This window comes from Silurus aristotelis (genome assembly GCF_946808225.1).
Source record: "Silurus aristotelis genome assembly, chromosome: 5".
In the NCBI taxonomy this organism is placed as follows: Eukaryota; Metazoa; Chordata; class Actinopteri; order Siluriformes; family Siluridae; genus Silurus; species Silurus aristotelis.
The window spans coordinates 30,221,575-30,247,560 of NC_139578.1; the positions used below are offsets into that span (position 1 = coordinate 30,221,575).

Sequence of the window (25,986 nt, forward strand, 5' to 3'; positions counted from 1 at the left end):
AACTGCAAGAGTTGGTGTGCAACTGAGCATGCTCTGTTCCATAAAACTGTGAAAAATATATTACATTTTAAAATTCAGCTATACCTTTGGCTATTGTAAAGCACTGACACTGGAGACTCCTTACATTATTCTTAAATTAACATCCCTATGCAGAAAACGTCAATTCGATTTAAATTAGTTATAGCGCTTTTAAGAATGGACATTGTTCTCCATAACCTTTATTATATAATCCATTTGTAGTTTGTTACTATGAAAAGTGTTTTTCAGCTGTACTTACAACAGAAATTCTGTTACAGAGAATGCATCAACACCTCCTGACCAATCAGAATCCAGAATTCAGAAAGTTTGGAGGTACTCACTCTTATATTATTCACACTTATGTTGAAAACATTGGTTTTCATTGGTTTTTGATTTTCATGGGAAATTTTGCCACAGTATTGGTTTGAATTCAAAAGCAAAGCGTTCATTTTGAAACTCTCGCCATCCAGTGCAATGTCCACAAATGATTTGTGTGTGTGTTTATTTGGGGGAGGAGATTTACAGGAACCCGAAATATTTACCTCTTGTCAATTATTCACTCTGACTGACCTATATTGACTAGTGTCTCCTAATCGCATCTAGCTTTATTTCTTTTGAAATCCATCTGTTTCAGCCATGAGACAGCTTTTGTCTGCTTCTGGGCGATGTTTTATTTTGTTTCTGTTTTGCCAGATTCTTACTGAGTCTGCAGGATTCTACTGGAGCTCACCTCATAACAGGTAACATTCTTTTGGTGTCTATGGTCTGATTGAGTCATATGGGTTTAAGATTCATTGAATTTGATTTGTATAACGTGTTTAACAATGTAAATTGTCCACACAAAACTAGAAATTTAAATGTGTCCTTGTGAATTTGTCCCTAATGAGCGAGTCAGTGGTGACAATGCCAAAAAAACAACAACAACGGGAAGTGGGAGGTCATTGATTAGAACGTTGGACTTTGGATTGGAAGATTGTGAGTTCGAATCCCAGCACCTCCAAGCTTTCAGTGCAATGTCACTCAGCAAGACTGCTCTGGAGAAGGGTGTGTGCCATAAATATAAATTGTATGAGGGAGGAACCTTGAGAGGAACCACTCTCTAAAGTGTATCCATTCTTTCTGGATGACTTTAAATGTTTAAAAATTTCCATAATTTTTTGAGGTGTTTACTGATGGACACTTGAGAGCAGATTTGGTGTTCCAAGACAACGGTTTCTTGTTTTTCTGGCCTAATGTTGGGTCATGTACTGAATTCATCACATAACCCTAATCAAATGCAAACACATTGGAAGGAAATTCAAATAGATGTTAGTGAATAATAAAAAGGAGGAATCTCAGACCTCAGAATTGTTCATCTTAAAGCTGTAGGTAGAACGAGAACAGAAGAAGTCAGAGATATACTGCTGCATGGTGCTATAATGATCTCATAACGTGATTGATTTATGATATATTTCTGATATAAACTCTATTTCATCTTTTCAATTAATCCAGCTGTAAAACAGTATGTACTGACATGTCTCTATGTCTCTGTGTCTCTGTCTAAAGGACTAATGTCTTTCTGAGACGAACTCGAGACGCTAGCTCACCCATTCCCATAGAATGCAAGATGAGGAGCTGGACGTCATGGACACCTTGTGATTCCTGCACGGAGAGATCGGTAAAGACGGGAAGTAAAAAATGTTTGCGTGAAAACACTGGTCTTACTTGGCAACCCATCCTGCTAGTTATTCTTAGTCCTGACTGGCTCATCATCATCATCGGTCGAGTCTAGGTTGAAGGGTCCGGAGGCTTCTTCGGTTTAGGCACGACGAAATGTTTCCTCCACAGTTCCTTGTTCTTCCCTAATGCTCGAATTTCCTCGTTGCTGAGTGGCTCCTCGCCCTTAGGAATGAGGTATGACAAGATCTGTTGTCGATACGTCCTCCTTGGCGCGCCGGGTCGAAGTGATGGTAGAATTTTGGACTCATACAGGACGAAACGATTGACTGGTTCGTCTTCGGCCATGTGGATGCAGTGGCCGGTAAAGTTGAGCTGTCGCTGACGGATGGTGTCGTGCAGTGGTAGCTCATTAACTCGTTTGTAGAGTGTAGAGTTCCTAACTCGGTCTACAGATTGATTGATACCCAGCATTGTCTGGTAGCATGCCCTGGCATATTTGTCGAGTCGATCACTGAGCGTTTCCTTTAAGATCCAGGTCTCGCAACCGTACAGCAAGATGGAGATGCAGGCGGCTTTGAAAATGCGGAGCCTGAGATGAAGACGAAGAGTTGAAGTTGTCAGGATGGTTCTGAGCTTGTTGAATGCTCCCTATGCAAGGCCAATGCGTGCGTTGATGTCCTTTGCGCTCGACGCCATGTGAGAGCCAAGGTACTTGAAGTCGTCGACGACTTCGATGTTTTCGCCATCGATGGTAAGTGTCTCGGTCTCGGCTGTGCCTTCGGGTAGATTGAGTCGCATCTGTTTGGTCTTCTTGCTGCTGATACCGAGACCAACTTGCCCAGTGTTCAGTTTGAGTGCGTCCAATTGTCCCTGGGACTGTGCTGCGCTGTTTTCGAGTTGTGTGATGTCGTCTGCATAGGCAAGATCGTTGAGTTTGTAGTCCGGTATACGTGTTGTGTTTCGCAGTGTCCGGCCACTCTTGTCTTGGTCATTGCCTTTGTGTGTTAGGTATCCAAACCCTCCTGCTGATCGCTCTGAGACGTAGTCAATCACGATGTCGAAGAGGAATGGTGCGAGCACGTCGCCTTGTGGCACTCCGGTTGTGATGTCGAAGGGTTCTGAGAGTTGGCCTTGGACGTATACTTGACTCTTTGCCTCGTCGTACAGTACCCTTATTGCAGCCACAATCTTCACGGGTATGCCATAATGTCGCAGGATTGCGAACATCATGTCTCGGTCGATTGAGTCGAAAGCCTTCTTGAAGTCAACAAAGGTGATGAATAGTGGGATGTCTTGTGACTGGCTAATGTTTACAGATCTCAGCTGTTGCAAAAGACACTGCAAAAAACACATCCTGGGCTTAGCCCGTTATTCAGAAGGTGGTGTCAAGTATTGTTAGACTATAAAGACAAGCTTAAGTGCTTTGAATTGGCTTGAACGTCTACATTTAGGACCCATTTGCTAGTATAATATGCAGGAGATCTTCTACTCCAAACCATTATCTTCATAAGTTCAAATCCTTGGCACACCAAGCTGCCACTCCTGGTCCCCTGAGCAAGGCCCTTATGTCAAAGTTGCTCAGTTGTATGTATGAGATAAAAAAAGGGTGTCTACCAAATAATGTAAATGTAAATGGATCGGATGGTCATAAGTTCAAATCTCAGGCACACCAAGATGCTACTCCCGGGCGCTTTATCCCCATAGTTGCTCAGGTGTATGAATACGTTTTTATTTAGAAGGTTGTCTTCCACATACTGTAAATGTAAATAAATCAGATGTTCATGAGTTCAAATCCCAGACACACCAACTAACCACTGCTCAGGTTCTAAACCCTCAACTGCTTAATTGTATAAATAAGATATAAGGAAGTTAGGAAGTAAATACGTAAGTCACATGTACAGTAGATGTAAAAGTAAATGATTTGAGTATACAGACCCGAAGGCTTCTTGTTCTGCTCTCATTAGGGATAATGTAATGTGTCCATTGCAGGTGCGTTTTCAGTATGTGGAGCGACACTCACAGTTCGGAGGAACACCATGCATGCTCAGTCAGTGGGATGAAAAGCGCTGTCCAGTTCAGGGCGAATGCGTGCCTCAGGATGAGTGTGGAGACATGTACGCATGTCCTGAGACAGGTGTGTGCCTCATATTCAGTACTCTTGCTCCATGACTCCTTGTATGTATCTGAGGTCAATCAGACGACTACCTCTGTAAAACTGCTACGTCTGTTTTCTTGTCGATTCCGATGCAGGCCGATGCATTGGTAAGCACCTTCTCTGCAACGGTGATCGGGATTGCGCACTCGGCAGTGACGAAGATGACTGTGAGACGATAAAAAGCCCAGAAACCAAGTGTGCCAACATGTTTCCCATCCCAGGAGCAGAGAAAGCCATACAGGGGTAGGAATAATAATTAACATGATGGTAAACAGGCAACTTTGCAACGGAAATCAAAATGTTACTTGCCGACTATTCAGGTGCTTATAGCTTCAAGTGAAGGAAACTATTTAAGAAGGATGCAACTGACTTATAATTCTTCTTCAAATTAAAAATACTCTAAGAACTACCATTAAAAAATGAGAAACTTAAGACATTTCTAAGAATTGATTTCATAACTTAGTAGCAAGGCGTAAATTACGTCCAAGCGGTTGGACATGATTGTTGGATCAATAATGAGGAAGTGGAAGCTACATCGCATGACCTAAATGCTACCTAGAGTTGCCTACTGAATTATTTTTATTTTTTTTGTATAGAATTTGCCTTTAAATGTACTTAATTATCCAAAGTACTATGATTTATTATGGCCATAATGTTTCTATTATCATTTTTGCTTAATCAACAGTTATTGTGAAACGACTCTAATGTGACTCTCAGCACACTGATCTATTAATAGAATGATATTAATAAATCAAACACTGACTGATATCTATTCCAATTATCATGAGCCTGAAACTTTCTTTTCAACTACTTCACAAAGATTGCTCAACTCAGGCCATGTGTGTTGTGGTGAGTTCTAGTCTGGAGTTTCTTCCATCATTTATTCCTCCCTGAATGTTCTGCTTGCTGTTGAACCGATGCTGAACTGTATGTTGGTGATAAGTAGATACACCAAGCGACAATCAAAACAAGTTCAAAACAGCTGCTCGATCCTGAATAGTGGATTGCTGCTTGTTTGACCAGTTATGTTTTTTTTTTCACTCAAAAAAAGAATGTTTGATTTTACAAAATGTAGTTGAGTAAAAAGTAAAAAATGTACTGAAGTTAAAGTAAAGGTCTCCCCAAATGGAAATACGCAAAAAATTACATTCACTTCATTACTCTTCACCCCTGACCATGACTATATAGAAATATATAGTGGTGGTGGTGGTGGTGGGAGCATGATGCTCTGGGAATGCTCTGGGGATGCAGAACCTGGGCTTCTTGGAAAAATTTTATAAGATGAATAGAATGCTGCAAAATACATTGGGTATTACAATAGGAACATGGCCAAAGCAATGGAGAAGGGTTAAATAAAAAAATAATAATAATAATAATTTTAAAAAAAGATTGTTGTAGAGGTGTGCAGTCCAGACCTAAATCCAATAGAGAACTTCCAAACAACCTAAAGGACCTGAAGTCTGCCAGGAAGAATTAGTGAAAATCTCAAAAAAGCAATGTGAAGAACTAGTAGGAAAGTCTCCCAAAAGACTTAAAGCTTCAGCAAAAGGTAATTATACCAAAAGTCTGAAAAAGATCAATATTTGTGATGGTAGAATGTTTCAGTGCAGATTTGTGAACAAATAATAAAATAATTAAATATTTCTACAAGACAATTTGAATGCATTGAAATGTACACTACTGTTTTCAGACAAGCCTCAGAATACATATACAACTGTAAAGTTATTGTGAAGTTAATAAAAAACATGTACTTTTCCAGCTATAATGTTCTGGGAGACGTTTTTGTGAACCCTGTTCTGGATGCGAGATACTTCGGAGGCATCTGCGAATACATCTACAACGGAGAGTGGAGGGAACTGACGTACGACTCGTACTGCGAACAGCTTTACTATAACGACGATGAGAAATACTTCAGGAAGCCGTATAACTTCTTGTCATATCGGATGTTGGTATGTCAACCCAAAAAATCCTTCACGGTCTTTTGCAGGTCAGCGCTATGAGATCAGAATTATGGGTTTTGTATGGACCCAATTTGAATGTCCATGATGGGTAGTGTATTTGTGGCAATAGTTTTGCTTTTGGGGTATTCTAAGGTCAGTGTGGAGCTGTTTATTGCAAGTAAGCATAAAACATTCTCCAAAAACATACACAATTGTGTCTAATAAGGAAGTAAAACTTCCAATGACAGAATACCAGTGCTGTAAAAAATATTTGAATCCTGACAGCACCAAGGATTCTGGATCAGTACTGAGTTAAGGTTACATTTCTTGTGGAGATTTGTATGTTTTTATGTTGCTACATGGGTTTCCTCCAAGTTCTTTTTCCATCACCTGAAACATAAAGTATCAGTAGGTGGACTGGTGATTTTCCCAGGTAATTTCAATCTCATGCCTTGTGTACACCAGAATCTGGAATCCACCAAAGGACCAGGCTCATTTAAAAGGGTGCTTGAACCCCTTAGATAATCTCATAATACACTATGTTAACTGTATATCACTCTACCATATATTATCTCAATGGATTGTAATCCTGAACAACAAAATGAACAAAAAATGATCAGTAATTTGTATTAGGCTTTCTCTTGAAGGGTTAATTTGACAATGAAAGTATCTTAGTTTCTGAAAAAAGTAATTAACTTGGATCTTATTCAATGCAATTTTTAAAGCTATCATGTTCTATTAAAACAGTGTAACACAGACCTAATCAAGAAAGCTGTTGTTGTTGTTATAATTCTTTAACGGAATCACTTTGTTTTCCACTGTTCGGTATCAAATGGCCCTTAGATTTACAAACAATATGGCTGCCAAAAGCCAGTCAGTTCCAGAGAAATCCTGAGTGTTTGCATGGATTTGCAAGTAACCCGAAAAACATTCTGGTGATCTATACAAATAGTGAGGGAGTTTTTCAGGAACTATAAGCTGCCTCAAGATCAAATCTGGTTTATTGTGAGAATGTGAAAAACGTTTTCAATGATGGCTGCTTAAAAAACATGGCTCTGACCAGCCAATCAGCTTTTAACAGACATTTCACAGTGATAGCACTAAGATATTAGCAAAGAGTGCTTGGACACTGATCATCCCATATATATATAGAATTGAATTCTGTTCCAAGATTCTGTCTGATTTGATTGGGATTATTTAGGGTTTTTTTATGTGGTCACATTTCAGGCGCATTCCCTCAGCCAGGGAGCAACAGAAAAATACTCTGATGCTGAGAGCTTAATAACCGGCAAGCAAACAGAACATTCCGCTAATTTTGGGGTGACTGGTGGCGTGATGTATGTGGAAGTCGGAGTGTCTGCGAGTCATGCAAAGAATGTAACGGAAAAATTGACAGAGTTCAATAGCAAGGTAACAATGTGCTTCATGACTGACTTTATTGTTACAAAAAATATAAAATAAAGCCATGATTTCACTTCTCTTGAACTTCTCTTCCGATAGAACCAAGTGGTTGTAATTTAGTTGTGGATTTTTCCCAATTCAAAAATAACAACCACTTGGTTCTATCAGAAGAGACGTTCAGGAGAACCCCACTTTCCAAAAAGTTGACATTGTGTAAAATGTAAATAGAAATAAAATGCAATGGTTTGCAAATCTTATATTCTCATTTAAGCCATTTTCTATTTACAATAGAACATAAAAAAAAACCCACATTAAATGTTTAAACTGAGAAACTGGTAAGGTCATTTTTAATTTGATGGCTGCTATACGTCTCAAAAAATTTGGGATTAGCAACAAAAGTCTGGAAAGAGGAGGTGTTATTGAAATGACATAACAGTTGGAGAAATATTTTGCAACTAATGAGGTTGATTGACAGCAGGTCAGTAAGATGGTTGGGTATAAATAGTGTATCTAAGAGAGGCAGAGTCTCTCAGAAGTAAATATGGGTGGAGCTTTACCAATCTATGAAAGACTGTGGAACAATTTCAGAGTAATGTTTTTCACGATCAAATTGCAAAACAGTTATCTCATTAATTTCTCTTTATCTACAGTCTATAATATCATTAAAAGTCTCAAAGAATCTGGAAAAACAAAAACGAAAATCAATATTGGATGCCGTGATCTTTGGGCCCTCAGATGTCACTGCATTTAAAACAGTTATGATTCTGTAATATAAATCACTTCAGGGTCTCATTAACACCTCCAGAAATCATTGTCTGTAAACACAGTTTGCCATGTCATCCACAAATGCAGGTTAAATCTCTGACATGCAAAGAAGAATGGATGTGTGAACATGCTTCAGAAATGCCACCATTCTCTCCGGACCAAAGCTAATTTAAAATGTACTTCCAGCAAACTGGAAAACTGTTTTGTGGTCATATAAATAGAAATTTGAATGTCTTTTTGGAAACAATAGACACCACGTACTTCAGACTAAAGAGGAGAGGGACCATCTGGCTTGTTATCAGAGATCAGTTCAAAAAGCTGCATCCCTGATGTTATGGGAATGCATTAGTACTTGTGGAATGGGCAGATTGCACACATGGAAAGGGTTCATTAATGTGGAACGTATATAAACAGGTTTTAGAGCAACAAATACTTCCATCCAGAAAACTTTTTTTTTTCAGGAATGGCCTTGTGTTTTTTTTAGCAAGACAATGCTAACTGCATACTGCAGCTATTGCAATAGCATGACTTTGTAGTAGAAGAGTCCATGTGCTGAACTGGCGTGTGTGCAGTCTAGACCTTTCACCATTTGGAAACATTTGGCGCATTATGAAACAGAAAATACAACAAAGGAAACCCAGAACTGTTGATCAGCTAGAATCCTGTATCAGACACATATAGGACAACATTCCTCTCCCATGTAGTCATGTTGCAGCCATTAAATTAAATCTTACCTGATTTTTCCCTTGAAATAGTATTTATTCTCAGTTTAAACATCTGATTTTCTTTGTTTTATTTTACTCTGTGTAGAATATGTGCAATTCATTGCATTCTGTTTTTATTAATGATTTGCATATTGTCACAACATTTTTTGGTTGGTAAATCCTATGTGAAAATGTGCCATGGACATTCTATTATAAAACCATATATTATCGTCTCTGTGCAGGACGTGCAGCTTATTCGTCTGGTGTCGACAGTGGAAACGGCGCAGTTTAAGATGAAGAGCCGGGATCTGATGCTGCATGAGGACATGCTGATGTCTCTCATGGAGCTGCCTGAACAATACAACTTCGGCGCTTACTCGAACTTCATTAAGGAATACGGCACTCATTATGTCACGGAAGGCATATTGGGAGGCATTTTGGATTACATCGTAGTGATCGACACACAGGTCATGAAAAGAGAAAGTAAGGAAAAACTCATGTTGCTGCACATTTTATAAAACCATCCAGTCCTCTGAGAAGATGTTTGTGCTCATTCAGCTACAAGGGTGTTAGTAAAGTCATGTATTGATGTTGCTGAGGTGAGGAGGCCTGGGGTGCAGTCAGCATTCATATTCATCCCGAAGGTGGTCATTAGGTTTGGAACTTTAAAGCAGGTGATCTTCCATTGCAAACCATGGAAAGCAGATCTTCATGCAGCTCGCTTTGTTGGGGACTCCAAGTTCAAGTGAATAGTTAATGTATTTCAAGATGGTAACAGACCAACAGCAGAAATGAGAAATGAATGTAGGTGATTGGGTTATTTTTAATAATCGGAATTGTGGTTCGATTTCATTTTTTAATATAAACATCCTGACTGCATTCAAGACTATGATGTTTTGCAGTGATTTTTTCCCCACCAGGGAACTCGAAACACTGTGAGTGTAAATGTTTCCGTTAATCGTCAGATTCCATTTAAGCCAAACAACTAAACTGGTTTCTGCTTCAGATAAAAACTGATGTATCAGAATAATCATATTTAAATTTCTCCGCTTCAGAAAAGTTAAATAAACTGCATGTCTGTTTGTTTTTCACTCAGAATTGGAGTCCTGGGATGTCAGTAACTGCCTTGGCTTATCTCTGGGCATCTCAGGTAGCATCACTCCGGGTTTAGAAGGAACGCTTAAAGTGAGCCATGAAGCATGTAAACCTGTAGGAGATTTTACAAGAGGTGAGTATAGTGGACAGTAATGTGTATTATACAGCATTGTACAGAAAAGAAAAAAACAATTATGTATTGCTTTGTAGAATTACAAGAAAAAAACCCAATGATCAGAGATGCGTTCGGCTATGTAAAAGGAGGCATCACAGGCCCCAGCGCCGGTCAGTTAGCCATCCATGATGCAGATAGCTACAGGGCATGGGGCAAATCTCTCAAACACAACCCAGCTGTCATTAAGTTTGAGGTACGTCAACACAAAAAAATATGCACAACCTTTATCAGACATGTTAATGATTAGATAGACAGACAGGAAGGCACACAAATAGATGGATGGATAATTGAGTAGATGGATGGATGGATGGATGGATGGATGGATGGATGGATGGATCGGTGGGCGTGCGGGCCAGGCCAGGCGGGCTAGGCATGCCTGGTTTCTTTGAGCCAGGTGTTGACCTTCTCCACATTCATATAACCAGCCTCCATTTTGGTTTATCAACCTCACTTCTTGTCATAAGATTACAAGCAAGGCCTTACCTTGAGCAAGGTCCTTATCTACTTATTTGTAAACTGCTCTGGATAAGAACCATAAATATAATGGTCGGTTATTATTGTGTGTTAACACAACGTCAATGATAACTAACGTCCCACACTGTGCCAGGCTCTGCCCATCTATGAGCTGGTGCGTTTCAGCACAGCGGCGTCTCAGGCTCGCACCCGGATCCCGCTCTTGAAACAGGCGTGGGCCGAGTACATGCAGCAGTTCAACCCATGCCACTGCGCCCCCTGCAGGAACAACGGCATGCCGGTGCTCTCCAAGGCGTCTTGCAGCTGCGTCTGTAAGGCCGGATGTGAAGGCCTCGCCTGCGAGAAAACCGAACGCGAGGGTAAGATATTTGTTTTATTCATTCATTATTCTTAAAAACATTGTCAATTATTTGTAAAAAAAAAAAAAAGGGGGTCCTTACAATGAATGGAAATAAATTATAGATTAATTTATATGTATTGGATTGTTCATTAATAAAACAGCTGCAACTAATTATTTATATAGTATCATATACCTCACAAAATCACATTTCAGCAACCATTTAATATATTTTAGAGTAGTCAATGTGCAGTTTGTGTAGCAGTACAGATTTACTGTCCTCTAAAAAAAACTCAACATACAGCCAATATCTGGCAACAAAAAAAGTGGGTACACCCTGTGAGTACACAAGTAAACATGACAAAAAATCCACTCCTCCATATTGACATCACGGAGCTGCTGGATGTTAGACACATGGTGCTTTTCCACCTTTCGTTTGAGGATGCCCCACAGGTGCTCAATAGGGTTCAGGTCTGGAGACATACTTGGCTACACCATTACTTTCACCTTTAGCTTCATCAGCGAGGCAGTTGTTATCTTGGCGGTGTGTTTGGGGTCGTTATTCTTTTGGAAAACTGCTGTTCAGCCGGGTTTTTGAAGTGGACAGCATCATGTTCTGATTCGGAATGTCACAGCACATGTTTAAATATATGTGTTCAGCTCCCCAGTACCAGCAGCAGTACTCATGCAGCCCCAGACCATGATGATACCACCACCATGCTTGACTGTAGGCAAGAAACAATTTTCTTGGTTCTTCTCAACAGGGTGTCACCACACATGCTGAAAATCATCTGAGCCAAAAAAGTTGATCTTAGTCTCATCAGACCACAGGACATGGTTCCATGCTCTTGGACAGATTGTCTTCAGCAAACAGTTTGCGGGTTTCTTGTGAGCAGCTTCAGAAGAGGCTTCCTTGTGGGACGACGCCATGCAAACTGACTTGTTGCAGTGTGTGGCGTATGGTCTGACCACTGACAAGTAGACCTTTTGCTTCTGCAACCCTTTAAAGCAATGCTGCAGCATTCATGGGTCTGTTTTTTGAAGCAGCTTTTGCACCTGATGCACAGCACGAGGACTCGACTTCTTTGATGGACCATTGCGAGGTCTGTTCTGAGTGGAACCCGTGTTGGAAAACCTCTGTATGACCCTGACCACTGTACTGTAACTCAGTTTCAGGGTATTACTGATCATCTTACAGCCTCAGCATCTTTGTGGAGAGCAACAATTCTAATTCCAAATCCTCGGATCCTCTTGACCATGAGGTCCATGTAGAACATCCAGTGGTCAGTATGAGAGAATTGGACTCAAAGCAGCAAAATTTTAACTGCTCTAATACACAAATTCGTCTGGTCCTGTGAAGCAGACAAAAACATGAACATGATGAACAGGATGTGTGGCTTCACATGTTTACACCACATTCAGCTGTGTTCACTGAGGGTGTACTCACTTTTGTTGGCAGTTATTTAGACAATAATGGCCATGTTAAATTATTTTTAGAGGACAGTAAATCTGTACTGCTATACAAACTGCACACGGATACTCCAAAGTAGATCCTAAAATATATCTAAAATGTATAAAATGGTTGCTAAATTGTGAGGGGTGTACTCACTTTTGTGAGATACTGTAAATATAAAATATAAAATTTATTAGGAATTCTAAATATAACTTTAAAAAAAATGATTTTTTTAAATAATTTGATATATATTGTTTTATTTATTGCTCCACATACTTTTGCCCATACAAAAATCAAGGCAAATGAAAGAAAAGTAACTGAAAAACATTTGTTTTTTGTCTTTGTCTCTACTTTAGCTATCCCTATTCATGGAGCGTGGAGCTGCTGGAGCTCCTGGTCCTCCTGCGTGTCCGGAAAACAGAGACGAACTCGAGAGTGTAACAACCCTGCTCCGAAATACAATGGCTTCCAGTGTAGAGGAAACCCGTCGCAGACGAAGCGATGCTGAAGTCATTTTAGTGTGGGAGGCCTCTATAATCTGCTTAACTTGTATCCTATGGAGAGGTTTTGATGGTTGAATGGATTTAATAATCAATAAAAAGCTTTATATTGGACACCTGGACATTTTTTTTATTCCTGAAGAGATTCACATCTATGGAACATGATATAGACTAAAGTATCATGTACAATACTGAGGTAAACTATAAGTAACTGACTTTTCCAATTATAGCAGTCTCTTGACAACATTGTATCGTAAAAGTTCCCCCTCACATGAACTACGAGACCCAAACCTTGGCAAACCTGCACATCAGGTCTCCTCATCTTACTTACCTACCCTACTTTAATAACAAACATATGAATGACTACAAATCTATACAAAAATATGTTGGGGGTTTTTGGTGTGGATTCATTTAACAGAAATAATTTATTTAAAACAGAACAGAACATTCGTATATTCTGATCATTATTGTTCAATAGATTTTTGCCGTGTCATTAAAAGCAGTAGATAGATAGATAGATAGATAGATAGATAGATAGATAGATAGATAGATAGATAGATAGATAGATAGATAGATAGATAGATAGATAGATAGACATACAAATAGATAGATAGATAGATAGATAGATAGATAGATAGATAGATAGATAGATAGATAGATAGATAGATAGATAGATAGATAGATAGATAGATAGACAGACAGACAGACAGACAGACAGACAGACAGACAGACAGACAGACAGACAGACAGATACAAATAGATAGATAGATAGATAGATAGATAGATAGATAGATAGATAGATAGATAGATAGATAGATAGATAGATAGATAGATAGATAGACAGACAGACAAACAGACAAACAGACAAACAGACAAACAGACAGACATATACAAATAGATAGATAGATAGATAGATAGATAGATAGATAGATAGATAGATAGATAGATAGATAGATAGATAGATAGACGGACGGACGGACGGACGGACGGACGGACGGACGGACGGACGGACGGACGGACGGACAGACAGACAGACAGACAGACATATACAAATAGATAGATAGATCGATAGATAGATCGATAGATAGATAGATAGATAGATAGATAGATAGATAGATAGATAGATAGATAGATAGATAGATAGATAGATAGATAGATAGATAGATAGATAGAGACAGACAGACAGACAGACAGACAGACAGACAGACAGACAGACAGACATAGATAATGCCAATTTACAAGCTTTCGAGTAAAAGATCTCCTGCTTTAAAGTTCCAAACTAACTGAGATGAATGTAAAGACTGACTGCACCCCAGGCCTCCTCACCTCATCTACATCACTACCTGACTTTATTAACATCCATGATAATGAATCTCCACAAAAAATAGACAGTCATGTTGTTTCTTTGGTCTGGATTTATTAAACAGAAATAATTGCAGTTGAACATACATTTCACATATTCTGATCATTATTGTTTAATCGATTTTTGCCGTTTCATTCAAAGCAGTCTGTGGAATCCTCAATTATCCCCCCACAAGGACTGCCGCCATTTTGTGGCGCCGGATTGTTGCACTGGCGAGTTCTCTTCTTGGTCTGTCTGCTGCAGGCCGACCATTCAGACCAGCAGCTCCAGTTTCCGTCCACTGGTATACCTGTGGGAACAGTAATCAAATAGAAACGTATAAAGCAGTACGAAGCAGTGGTTGTTATGAAAAAGATTAGCCTAAAGACTGACCTGATCGCTTTGTCTCCTCACAACTCAGCCCGCTGTAGCCGTTGGGACAGATACAATCACACCGAGTACCTGAGCGATAAGACAAACATTGTTTTTTAGCATTTTGGTATCCTTACAAGGGGGCCAAGGGCCAAACAAGTCTGGTATAATGTTTCATAGAAAACACATTGTCAACAAATGATTGTGTACTTCTCATTGCATCATTCATTACATTTCCATCCATTTGACTATATGGGGACAATAAAATCCTCTCAGTAATGTGACTATAGAAAAATATCAATCGATTATAAGGTAGTGTGATGGAGAAAATTAGGTGGAATGATGGGATTCTAATGAATGGACATTTGGTGCCACCCAGATGAGAAAGAGGTTCCTCAATCATTAAGTCTCAGGGAGTTTTTTCTCACTACAGTCACCACTGGCTCACTCATTAGGGATAAACGTACAATTCTACGGAACAAACTTATACATTCTTTTATACAACTTTATAACCGCTTTATCTCTGTAAAGCTGCTTTGCGGCAATGTCTATTGTTAAATCTTCTTCTTCATCTCCATATCGCTCTGTCCTCTACATCTGCCTGTTTTAAACCAACTTTCTGAATATCTTTCCTCACCACATCCATAAACCTCCTACTTGGCCTTCTACTAATGTCCCCCATGTCCCTCCTCTGCACATGACTGAACCATCTCAACCGCACCTCTTTTACCTTGTCTCCAACCAGAAGGTCCTACCTGCATGGCCACTCTAATAAACTCATTTCTAATCCTGTCCATCCTCATCACTCTCGATGAAAACCTTCAGCCACCTCCAGCTCCACCTCCTGTCTTTTACTCAATGCCACTGTCTCTAAACCATACAACATCGCAGGTCTCACCACAGTCCTATAAACTTTCCCTTTCACTCTCACAGATACTCTTCTATCACAAATCACTCCTGCTATCACTCTTCTCCACCCACCCCACCCTGCCTGCACTCTTTTCTTCACTTCTCTAACACACTTTGCACAGTTGACAATATGGAAGATAGAGTCGGTGATAAGGAAGAGGATGGGTTCACTTTTGAGTCTGGTTCCTCTCAAGGTTACCATCTCGCAGGGAGATTTTTTCCTCACGATTGGCTCATTCATTAGGGATAAACTTATAGCCAATAAAACTTCCACATTCCACTTTTAAAAACTCTTTATCTCTGTAAAACAGCTCTGGGACAATGTCCATCATTAAGCACACTCTACAAAAAAATCTGATTTGAATTGAATTGAAAAGGGAAGTGGTCGGACGTCATTAGGACACTGGCCTTCTGACTGGAAGGGTATGAGTTCTGATTCCAGCACCACTAAGCTGCCACTGTCGGGCTCTTGAGCAAGACTTTCATTCCTATGCAGTTATTGAAGGAGATATTTATAAGTCACTTTAAATAATGGCATAAATGAAAATAGAACTGACACTGGAGACTCATAACAAAGAATTTATATAAAAGTCTCTATATAGAATATATAGAGTATAAAGCACTACTACTTTCTGGGAAAATGACTCACCACCTTTTGACCAATCAGAATCCAGAATGGAACCTCTCTGTAGTAGAAATGTACTGCTATTATGCATGCATGTTGCTAATACTAGTCCGATTAGCATAAGTTATTATAGCGTATTCTTACCTTTTGTTTATCAAAATGTTGCCTTAACTGAACTGACCTTTTAACGCAATCACCCCATTGTTGAGGCAGGGGGTGCAGCGGCACGAGTCCCTCTCCTTCAGGAACTCCACCAGGGCCAGCTTCAGGTTTCGTTTCAGCATGTTCCCACTGGTGAAGTCGTTTCCTGTCACTAGTTCATACAGCGGGGACAACTGCGGTGGCAAAACAAGGATACAGCTGAGATCACGAGAACACTTACAGCATGCGGATTTATGTACATTATGTTCATAGTACTGGACCAAATTGATTAAAGGAAATAAACGGGCCACTTTTCTGGGTAACCTGATGGATTCCTTCAAAAGTTTGTAATTTTTTTAGAAAAGCATCCAAAGACATTGAAATCTATATATTATCTCCACAATTTGTCTTGATAAACGTAGTTCCAGCTGATGCTTTTAAAACATAGCTCCACAAGTTCCAACAATGGGTTCAAGATCCACTAATGAAATGGTTGTCTAGTCAAAGTCATATTTTGGGGACCTGATTTCTATGACAGAATTATTTTTGGGCTGAATCTTTGGAAACTACTGACAACAATCTAAGCCCTGGAGCTGTGAGGCATTGTGTCACCCTGCCACTCTTATTAGATTAACATGTTCAGTTTGAATTTGTTAAGATAATAAATAATAGTTGATGGTTCTCCATGGCCCAGAACTAAAGAGATACTGGTGGTGGAAAGATGGAAAGCAATAACATGTTATGTAATATATAAGGTCTACATTGCTAGGTGTACAATCTAGTCTAATCTCATTTAGTCTCTGCTATAAGGACATTAGGGACGAGTGGGTCTGTTACCTTCGTGCTTATGAAATCAGGGTTGTAGAAAATGGCTTCCCCCCACAGCTGCATGATGTCCGGTGTGGGAAACTGCCTGGCGGCCAGACGCGAGACCGTCTCACTGTCACCTCCTCTGACAAAGGCTATATAATCCTCAACCATTGACGAGCGGGATGTTTCGTCTGAGAAATGCAGCGCAAAACCACAATCACAGCACTGTATAGAGTAACTTTTACACACCGATTCACTCTTCCAGAAAATTGGGGGAGAAAGACATACGCTGTTCCCAGGTATATTCTTCTTTAAAGGTCTCAACTTTTAACTTAATATGTTGACTACATGGTATGTGCTTATTTTAAAAAATCCAATTCCACATTTAGTCTCCATGTTATATATGGAGACTAAATATATCAGCTGCTCAAAATACTCAGCTCCACCTTCTCAACACACTCTCCTCACTAGTCAACACATTTGCCTCTCCATCCTTTACTGCTTTAACTTGCAGTACATCCTTTCCAGCTTGGTCCCTCTGCCTGGCCAATCGGTACAAATCCTTTTCTCCTTCCTTAGTGTCCAACCTCTCATACAGCTCCTCATATGCCTTTTCCTTGGCTCTCGCCACATCCCTCTTAACCTGCTGCCGCATCTCCTTGTACTCCTGCCTACTTTTCTCATCACTCTGTCTGTCCCACTTCTGCTTTGCCAACCTCTTTCTCCTTATGCTCTCCTGCACTTCCTCATTCCACCACCACGTCTCCTTGTCTTGCTTTCTATTTCCAGATGTCACACCAAGTACTTTTTTTAGCTGCCTCCCTCATCACTCCTGCAGTAGTTGCCCAATCATCCAACACCTCCTTAACACCACTGAGCCTCTGTCTGACCTCTTCCCTGAACCTCACACTACACTCTTCCTCCTTCAGTTTCCACCATCTTATTCTTCTTTCAGTCCTCACTCTCCTCCTCTTCTTCTTCGCCTCCAAAACCATCCTACAGACCACCATCCGATGCTGTCTAGCTACACTGTCCCCTGCCAACACCTTACAGTCTCCAATCTCCTTTAGGTTGCATCTCCTGCATAGCACATAGTCCACCTGTGTGCACCTTCCTCCACTCTCATACGTCACCCTATGATCCTCCTTCTTCTTAAAATAAGTGTTCACCACTGCCATTTCCATCCTTTTAGCAAAATCCACCACCATCTGCCCTTTCACATTCCTTTCCTTAAAACCATACCTACCCATCACCAACTCATCACCTTTGTTCCCTTCACCTACATGCCCATTAAAGTCTGCCCCAATCACCAATCGTTCTTTCTTAGGTACACCATCTACCCCTTCATCTAATTCACTCCAGAATCTTTCCTTCTCCTCCATCTCACAGCCAACTTGTGGAGCATAGGCACTGATGACATTTATCATCATCCCTTCAACTTCCACCTTCACGATCATCACCCTATCAGAAACTCTCTTCACCTCCACTACACTCTTACTGTACTCTTCCTTCAGAATCACCCCTACACCATTCCTCTTTCCATCCACACCATGATAAAACAGTTTAAATCCACCTCCAATGTTCCTGGCCTTACTCCCTTTCCACTTGGTCTCCTGAACACACAGCATATCTACCGTTCTCCTCTCCATCATGTCAGCTACCTCTCTCCCTTTACCCGTCATAGTACCAACATTTAAAGTACCAACCCAAACCTCCACTCTCCTACACTGCTCCTTTCCCTGCCGTCTCTGTAGACGTCTTCCTCCTCTCCTTCTTCTCCTTCGGCCAACAGTAGCCCAATTTCCACCGGTACCCTGTCGGCTAACGATACCTGTGGCAGTCGTTGTTAACCAGGGCCTCGACCGATCCGGTATGAAATTCTCATTTGTGATCCGCATATTTAAGTTGGCGCATATTTTACGCTGGATGCCCTTCCTAACGCAACCCTCCCCATTTACCCGGGCTTGGGACCGGCACTAAGAGTGCACTGGCTTGTGCATCCATAATGGCTGGGTTTCCATTATATATAAAGATTTTATATATATTTAAAGAGAAAACACCTAGCCAGAAACCCCTCAGATCCTGAAAAACCGTTGGAGAAAGAACCACAAATAGCTGGAGAAGTCGGGTGTCCCAATACCTTTGTCCATAGACTGTGTATATAAGGGTATTTTCAAGTCACAAGATTGCAAGATAAAAAAAAAAAAAGAAAGTGAATAGGATGAGGTGAGGATGCTTACTTCCGAATTCTTTGAGCAGGCCCTCGCAGCCTCCGCCTGATACACCTCCTGACACCGGCACACCCTGGATGTTGAACCCAGCCTTCAAACCCAACTGGAAACAATCTTTGGCGTGGTTTAAAGTGTACCCTAAAAAAACATACCGACTGCTATTGTGGAACTGTACAGAAGCTCATTACCAGCTTTTACATACAGGAAACTACTCACTGACTGACTGACTGACTGACTGCTTGATTGATTGATTGATTGATTGATTGATTAATGGATTGATTGATTGTAAATTGAGTGGCTGGTTGATTTAGTGATTGTTAATTAGTTCATTGATTGATTTAATTCATTCATTTCATTTACTAATTTACTGATTGATTGATTTATTAGTGTACTGATGGACTGGCTGATTGATTGATTGATTGATTGATTGATTGATTGGCAATTTGTTTTTTTGGCTTATTGACTAATTATTTAATTGATTAATTGATTGACTAAAAAAAAATTGAATTTCTTGTGACTACTGCCTCACTATTTTGCTCCATGACTTTCTTGTTGAGGACCACGGTGTAGTCGAAGTCTCCTCCGAGAGTGGCCTCGGTGATGTAGTGAGTGCCGTAGTCGCTGTACAGCTGTCGGTACTCGCCGTACGTGTACTGAAGTGGGAGAGCTCTCAGACGTGACAGGAACTCTGGGTGCAGCATCAGGTTGTCTGGCTTGAGGGAGTAGCGCGCTAGCTCAATCCGGGTGTGTGCATGAAGGAAACTGTTTTTCTGAAACAAAACAAACAAAAAAAGAGCACTGGAAGGATATTATTATTATTATTATAATAATAATAATAATAATAATAATTATTATTATTATTATTATTAAGATGTTTGTGCTAGCTAAAGGACAGGTATGTAGTGTATTTTGCTAATCCTAATTCCATGCAAAAAAATAAAATTTTCATATTGGCAAAAGCAGTAAATAAAAATGTACATGTAACATGCTAGCCATTTGTTATGTAATATATAATTAGAGATGCAGTTTGTTTATGTTGTGCTTTACCTTTTCAGCATAATTGCGAATCTTCTGCACATTTCTCCTGTACTTGCTGGAATCCACGTTTATTCCGACTTCGAACAGTCCAGGTACAGCAAGATTGAAAGAGAAAGTGGTCCTGGAAAAGGTGGATTTCGCCGTGTGACGTGAGTACTCTTCGTACGAGTCATGAGATTCCATTTTGTAAGTGTGGGAGCCTTTTGTCTGGAGAAACAGAAGGGGTTCTTGTTGCTGATGCAATTCTTAGATGTAGACCCGTCAAGTGGAAAAAAATTTGGTTTCATATCCATCCAAACTTTTGTTTTTACTACCAATTTTAGTTCCCATTGTCCAAATTTTTTAGAATTTCAATTCTTTCGTTTCGGCTTCTCCTGTTAGGGGTTGCCACAGCGGGTCATCCGCATGTTTGATTTGACTGGCAGTAAGAGTGGCTGGGGTTGGTTCCCTGACCGGGGATTGAACCCAGGCCGCAGTGGTGAGAGCACCGCATCCTAACCACTAGACCACCAGGGACCCCAAATTGTCCAAATTGTTTAAAATATGGCTACAAAATAGATAAAACACACTTATCATCCATATCCCAAAATCTTGGCCTGTTGTTCATGCTACTTTACACTTTAAATAATAATATAAAAAAAAAAACCGCTCATTTTGTCAGTATCGGACCATACATTTTACCCAGAGGCCTTTAATCCTCTGGGTAAATCAATCCACATACTAATACAATCATTATGATGCCACATCTTTAAAAACCATAAGTATTATAGAGAGACGCAGTAGAACAGAGCGCTGCGTCAGACAGGATTCTCATACAGTGAGAATGAATGTCATCGCAAATTCTACAGGAAAGAAAACGTAAAACGTTTAAACGGTTCATAAAAAAAGCTTAACAATTGTTTGGAACTGTTTTGGTTGACCTTTTCTACAGCTTTTCTTGCAAAGTCTGTACAGTCAAATTCGCCGTTCGGGACTCGTGGCTCGGAAAATTAGCTGGTTCTCATTTGGAACCTACTGTAACTAACAGCAAGTTGCGGATTATTTTAAGATTTGCAGGAATCTGCAGCGGGACCGAATCTTCAGGAAGGTTAGGAATAACATTTTAAACTATGTATTTGGATGAATACTGTACACTATTACGTTTTTATAAATTGACAATGTCTAGATGAATTTAGTAAGGTACCATAGGGGCTGAGGGGGGGTGTCAAAAATTTTCGGATTTTCGGAACTCGCCAGGGATCTTAAAATGTAACCCCTGTGGAAATTACATATTTCAAATCGTCTTACGTTTTGCTTTTGGGAGACGTTTGAAAAAGGAAGTGTGAACTCAGCATTTTTAGGCAGAAATGGCATTATCCTGATTAGTGTAGATGTTGCCTTAAGCAAGCAAGGCATTCTAGGTCATGTAACGAAGTCCCTACTGAGCTGTTTGTATTCTGTTTGCTCTTCCTTGTCTATGCTTTAACGTATTTTCTAACCCATCTTCAGACCCTTTTATCCAGCTATCACCAATCGGTTGATAAGATTTTGCTTTGGATGTCTACTAATATCACTCCATCTCCTGGATCTTTATTGTTATGGGTATATGATGGCAAAACAGAAATGTTCTAGGACTTGGACTGTGATCCAGACCCAGGATTTAGGGCTACACTTGCCTCCAAGGAGTATTGCTGGACGTTGTATGGTTTCCTGTAGCGCACGTCATTGATAAAGTAGGGCACACATCCGCCAGCATAGTAGCGATTATCCAGGACCAGACCCTCCAACTTACCGCTCTGAGCATTAAGCCTGAAAGTTGAAAGACAGTTGTGAGTGCTCTGTCCTGTTTGCCCAAACTAGGTTTTTACACACACACACACACACACACACACACACACACACACACACACACACACACACACACATGCACACAAACACATAACACATAACACATAACACACACCCTTTGGCGAGGTTCTCAATGCCAAACAGCTCTTCGGTTGGCTCCCTGCAGGATTTGTACACTTTTTTACAATTAAGCTCATCAGAGCCGTCACTGCAGTCATCGTCCCCATTACAGAGCAGCCCCTGTGGTATACAGCGACCTACCACACACACACACACACACACACACACACACACACACACACACACACACACACACACACACACACACACACACACACACACAAATACATTAGTGATACAGACATCTCTATCAATCAGTGCTAGTAATAAAGGTGTGGCCTCTGTATTGAAAAGTGCGGCTATACAGGGTTTGGCCTCTGTTTTGCATAGTGGTGTGTAGGAGGCAGGGCCTCTGTATTGGACAGTGCGAGTGAAGGGGGCAGGGCCTCTGTGAACAATGCTAATACAGGAAGCGTGGCCTCTGCCAGTGCGAGTAAAGGAAGCGTGGTTTCTGTATTGGACAGTACGGGTAAAGGGGGCGTGGCCTCCCTATTGGACAATGCTGATGGAGGAGACATATCCTCTGTATTGGGCAGTGTGAATGTGGAGGGCTTGGCCTTTGTACCGGACAGTGCTAATAGAGGAGGTGTGGCCTCTGGACAATGTGAGTGAAGGAGACATGGCCTCTTTATTAGACAGTGCAAGTGAATGTGTCGTGGAATGTGTTATACAGAAGTTGTGTAATGGTAAGTAATGGTTGTATGGTGATGTGTGTATAGATGACCTGTGACAAGACATTGGAAGCCCTGGCAGAGCGGCAGGGAACTGCGGCATATTATGCGTGAAGGTGGCTCGCACGGCTCTTCCTCCTGGCCAACCTCATTACACGGCTCTCCCCCAAACTGAGATGGCTGCAGTAGTGTGGCAGAGCGGAACTGCCAACCAGAGCATTTATCATTAACACACACACTTCATGTGTACACTTTATATCCCATTCTACACAAAGTACATGCAGAATATAACACAGGGTAATGTGGGCATTTATATATATATATATATATATATATATGTGTGGGTGTGTGTGTGGGTGTGTGTGTGTGGGTGTGTGTTTGTGCGTTTTTACCCTTTTCTTTAGACAGGGGTCACAGGAGGTCCATTGCGTCCACTCGGACAGGGAGCAGTCCACAGGGTTGAGTGGAGGTCTCCCCTGGGAGCTGCACACTACAACTACCCCACTGCCCCACACACACACACACACACACACACACATACACACACACAGAAGATGCAGTTGCCTGCTTTGATTGATAATATACACAAGATGGGCAAAAGTTTGTGTTCAACCAAACATAGATTGATATGTGCTTCTTTTTGATCATCCCATTCCACATTAAGTCTCCATTTGGTCTTATAATAAACTCCACTCTTCTGGTAAGATGCTTTACTAGATTTGCAAGCTGCCTATTCCATAGGCACTAATGCACCTCATAACATCAGAAATGAAGGTTTTTAAATGTACACTGATAAAAAGTCTGGTCCTTCTCCTCTCTAATCCCCAAACTGTTGCCACAAAGTTGAAAGCACTGATCTTTACATTACATTCCACAATTAATCCCTATTTGCTGTTATAATAATCTCTATTCTTACAGGAAATATGTAGATTTTATAGGGATATTTGTAGATATTTGTAGATATTTGTAGCTCTATAGCAGGGGATCTTCCACTTCAATCCAATTTTCAAGTAGCTGGCTTTGTGCTCTAATGTCATGCTGAAACAAGTTTGGGTTTTCACACGTTAAAGTGAAGGGGAAATTTCATGCCACACTTAAAGGCATCCTATACTATTGCATGTTTTTTTTTGGTGACAGATTTGGGAAGAACCACATATGAGTGGAATAATCCAGTGTGCCAAAGTTTTTTTTATTGTCATTTTATTTTGCACTCTAATATATTCATCATGGCACTAGTGCAATCATCAGCCAGAATTTAAAATCTTTACCATATTTTTAATTTGTTTCCTATAGACAATTATTAATGCCTTTGTTTAATAGCGATTCTGCATGATGCACTAATACACTATTAATACACTAGGTTGTGATTGGACAGCAATTGCATTTCATGTCCGTGTCACTCTGAAACACAATCGCTGTCCAATCACAGCCTTATAGAAAAGGAAGTAAAATTATGTTTGATTACAGCAAAGTCCAATTCTTACATAAGCAATTCCCTGCTGGAACAGTGAGGGCGCTGTTGTAGCTCATGTGTGAAACCAAATACAACATTTTGATAATACTAATAATAATAATAATAATAATAATAATAATAATAATAATAATAATAATAATATCAATAATAAATAAAATACTAAAAGAAATGTTAAAGTATTATTTGTTTAATTAGTTTTATTTTGTTTTATTACAAAATAAATGTTTTTTTTTTACATTTATTTATTTATTTATTAATTTATTAATCACTTCAAGTAATTTATGTACAAAACCCCGCATTTCTCGTGTCCAAGTCCCTGCCAGTGAGACACGGGGAAAGACCCAGGATTATCGCCCTAATCCACAATATTCCCTCTTGTATTCCACTCCCCCTGAATCCCTAATTTCTTGACTTACCCCAAGATTAAAGCCTGAAGTGCTGCAGCTCCAAAAGAGCGTCGTATTGAAGGAAGACAGATCATTGTGGTTAATGCGGAAGGTAGGAGACGAAAGACAAAATCGAATAGAATAACAGGACTAATTCTGCTCTTATCTGGGGGGAGAAACATGCCAGATACAGTCCTGTGTGTGCAAACAAACACACACACACACACACACATACACACTCACACACACAAAAATTTCACAGATCAATTCTTCCAGCATTACCAAAAACACAGGTCTTTATATATGTGATTAAAGTCACAGTACTAGGAGAAAGCATCGAAAATGAAGTATTATCCAGAATGGAAGGTCACATGACCTCGATTTTGCCTTCTATTTTTCTTTCATGAACCCTGTTTATTATTATCTGGTTTACAGCAGCAGAAGGTTATCAGATGATCCAGAATGAGGCAAGCCTGTCTTTTTCCCGTCAATGCTGTTGAACTCAATCAATACTTAACCTACTGTTGACTCTGGACCTTTCTGGAGCTTTTAAACTTTAAACCTTATTTTGCATATGAAACCATTTCACATTTGCATCATGTCACCTGACCATTATGTTGGTATTTGCTTATTTAAAAAAAAAAAATCCCATTTATCTATTTAGTCTTATAATAAGCTCCACTTTTCTGGAAAGCTGTATCTCTAGATTCAGTGACAAGGTGAGGTGAGGAGGCCTGGGGTGCCATCAGCGTTCACTTCGTTAGGGTTGGAGCTTTAAAGCAGGAGAGCTTCCACTCCAACCCTATAGTATATTTTTAATTGTTGCCAGTTAGGATCCTTCGACAGAATAATTTTCTCCATTCACTTACACTTCATTTTGTTTTCGAAAGAATTACAGTTTAACAAAACTAAGTGCACCAGAATACAGCTCGGAAATAAAAAAAAAAACATAAATGACGCAGAAGATAAAAGCGAGCGAGATATTAAACCATGAGGAGATTTATTTATTTTCAGTAACTACAACCTGGAAAAACTAATCTATTGGAGAGTTGCAGAAGAACAGAATTAAATATGGCTCAGGATCTACATCTGGAATTTCATTGAGAACACAGAATTTCTTCATGAAATATGTCCACAAGAAATTCCAGATGTAGATCGTTCTTAAAGGAATTGCTGTTACTTGGAGGAACTCCAGAAGTAAATGTTCAAGAAGGAATTCAAACTGTAGATGTTTCATTGTTGATTGTTCTTGAAGGAATTTTCTGTTTATACATTCCATATATTCATATATTTCATATATTTGGAATTCCAGGTGTAGATAAATGATTTCCTGGTATTTGAAGGAGCTCTAGATGTAATTGTTT

At 40.0% G+C, this 25,986-nt stretch overlaps 2 protein-coding genes across 2 annotated transcripts; one reads left to right on the forward strand and one right to left on the reverse strand.

Annotated features, from left to right (window-relative positions):
* Nucleotides 1-565: 565 nt before the first annotated feature.
* On the forward strand, nt 566-12,790 carry c8a (complement component 8, alpha polypeptide). Its single transcript, XM_083542757.1, has 11 exons — nt 566-758; nt 1,564-1,675; nt 3,667-3,811; nt 3,928-4,075; nt 5,592-5,781; nt 7,000-7,182; nt 8,885-9,125; nt 9,739-9,870; nt 9,948-10,105; nt 10,520-10,745; nt 12,533-12,790. The coding sequence occupies exons 1-11, from the start codon at nt 655-657 to the stop codon at nt 12,682-12,684; spliced, it is 1,791 nt and encodes a 596-aa protein (XP_083398883.1). The 5' UTR covers nt 566-654; the 3' UTR covers nt 12,685-12,790.
* A 1,283-nt stretch (nt 12,791-14,073) lies between these two features.
* Nucleotides 14,074-24,788, reverse strand: c8b (complement component 8, beta polypeptide). Its single transcript, XM_083542756.1, has 12 exons — nt 24,653-24,788; nt 23,155-23,266; nt 22,816-22,966; nt 22,087-22,228; nt 21,800-21,932; nt 20,154-20,351; nt 19,636-19,876; nt 19,116-19,244; nt 16,903-17,066; nt 16,106-16,259; nt 14,412-14,480; nt 14,074-14,328 (listed from the first exon to the last, which is right to left on the reverse strand). The coding sequence occupies exons 1-12, from the start codon at nt 24,715-24,717 to the stop codon at nt 14,171-14,173; spliced, it is 1,716 nt and encodes a 571-aa protein (XP_083398882.1). The 5' UTR covers nt 24,718-24,788; the 3' UTR covers nt 14,074-14,170.
* Nucleotides 24,789-25,986: the final 1,198 nt, after the last annotated feature.

Excerpts from the sequence above, each read along its gene's own strand:
- c8b (XM_083542756.1), bottom strand. The coding sequence starts at position 24,717 with ATGATCTGTCTTCCTTCAATACGACGCTCTTTTGGAGCTGCAGCACTT. Across the intron at positions 22,967-23,154 it reads ACCCCTGTCTAAAGAAAAGG|TTCCGCTCTGCCACACTACT; the intron begins GTAAAAACGCAC and ends TCTGGTTGGCAG. Across the intron at positions 16,260-16,902 it reads CTGATTTCATAAGCACGAAG|TTGTCCCCGCTGTATGAACT; the intron begins GTAACAGACCCA and ends TTGCCACCGCAG.
- c8a (XM_083542757.1), top strand. The coding sequence starts at position 655 with ATGAGACAGCTTTTGTCTGCTTCTGGGCGATGTTTTATTTTGTTTCTG. Across the intron at positions 3,812-3,927 it reads GTACGCATGTCCTGAGACAG|GCCGATGCATTGGTAAGCAC; the intron begins GTGTGTGCCTCA and ends ATTCCGATGCAG. Across the intron at positions 5,782-6,999 it reads TCTTGTCATATCGGATGTTG|GCGCATTCCCTCAGCCAGGG; the intron begins GTATGTCAACCC and ends GTCACATTTCAG.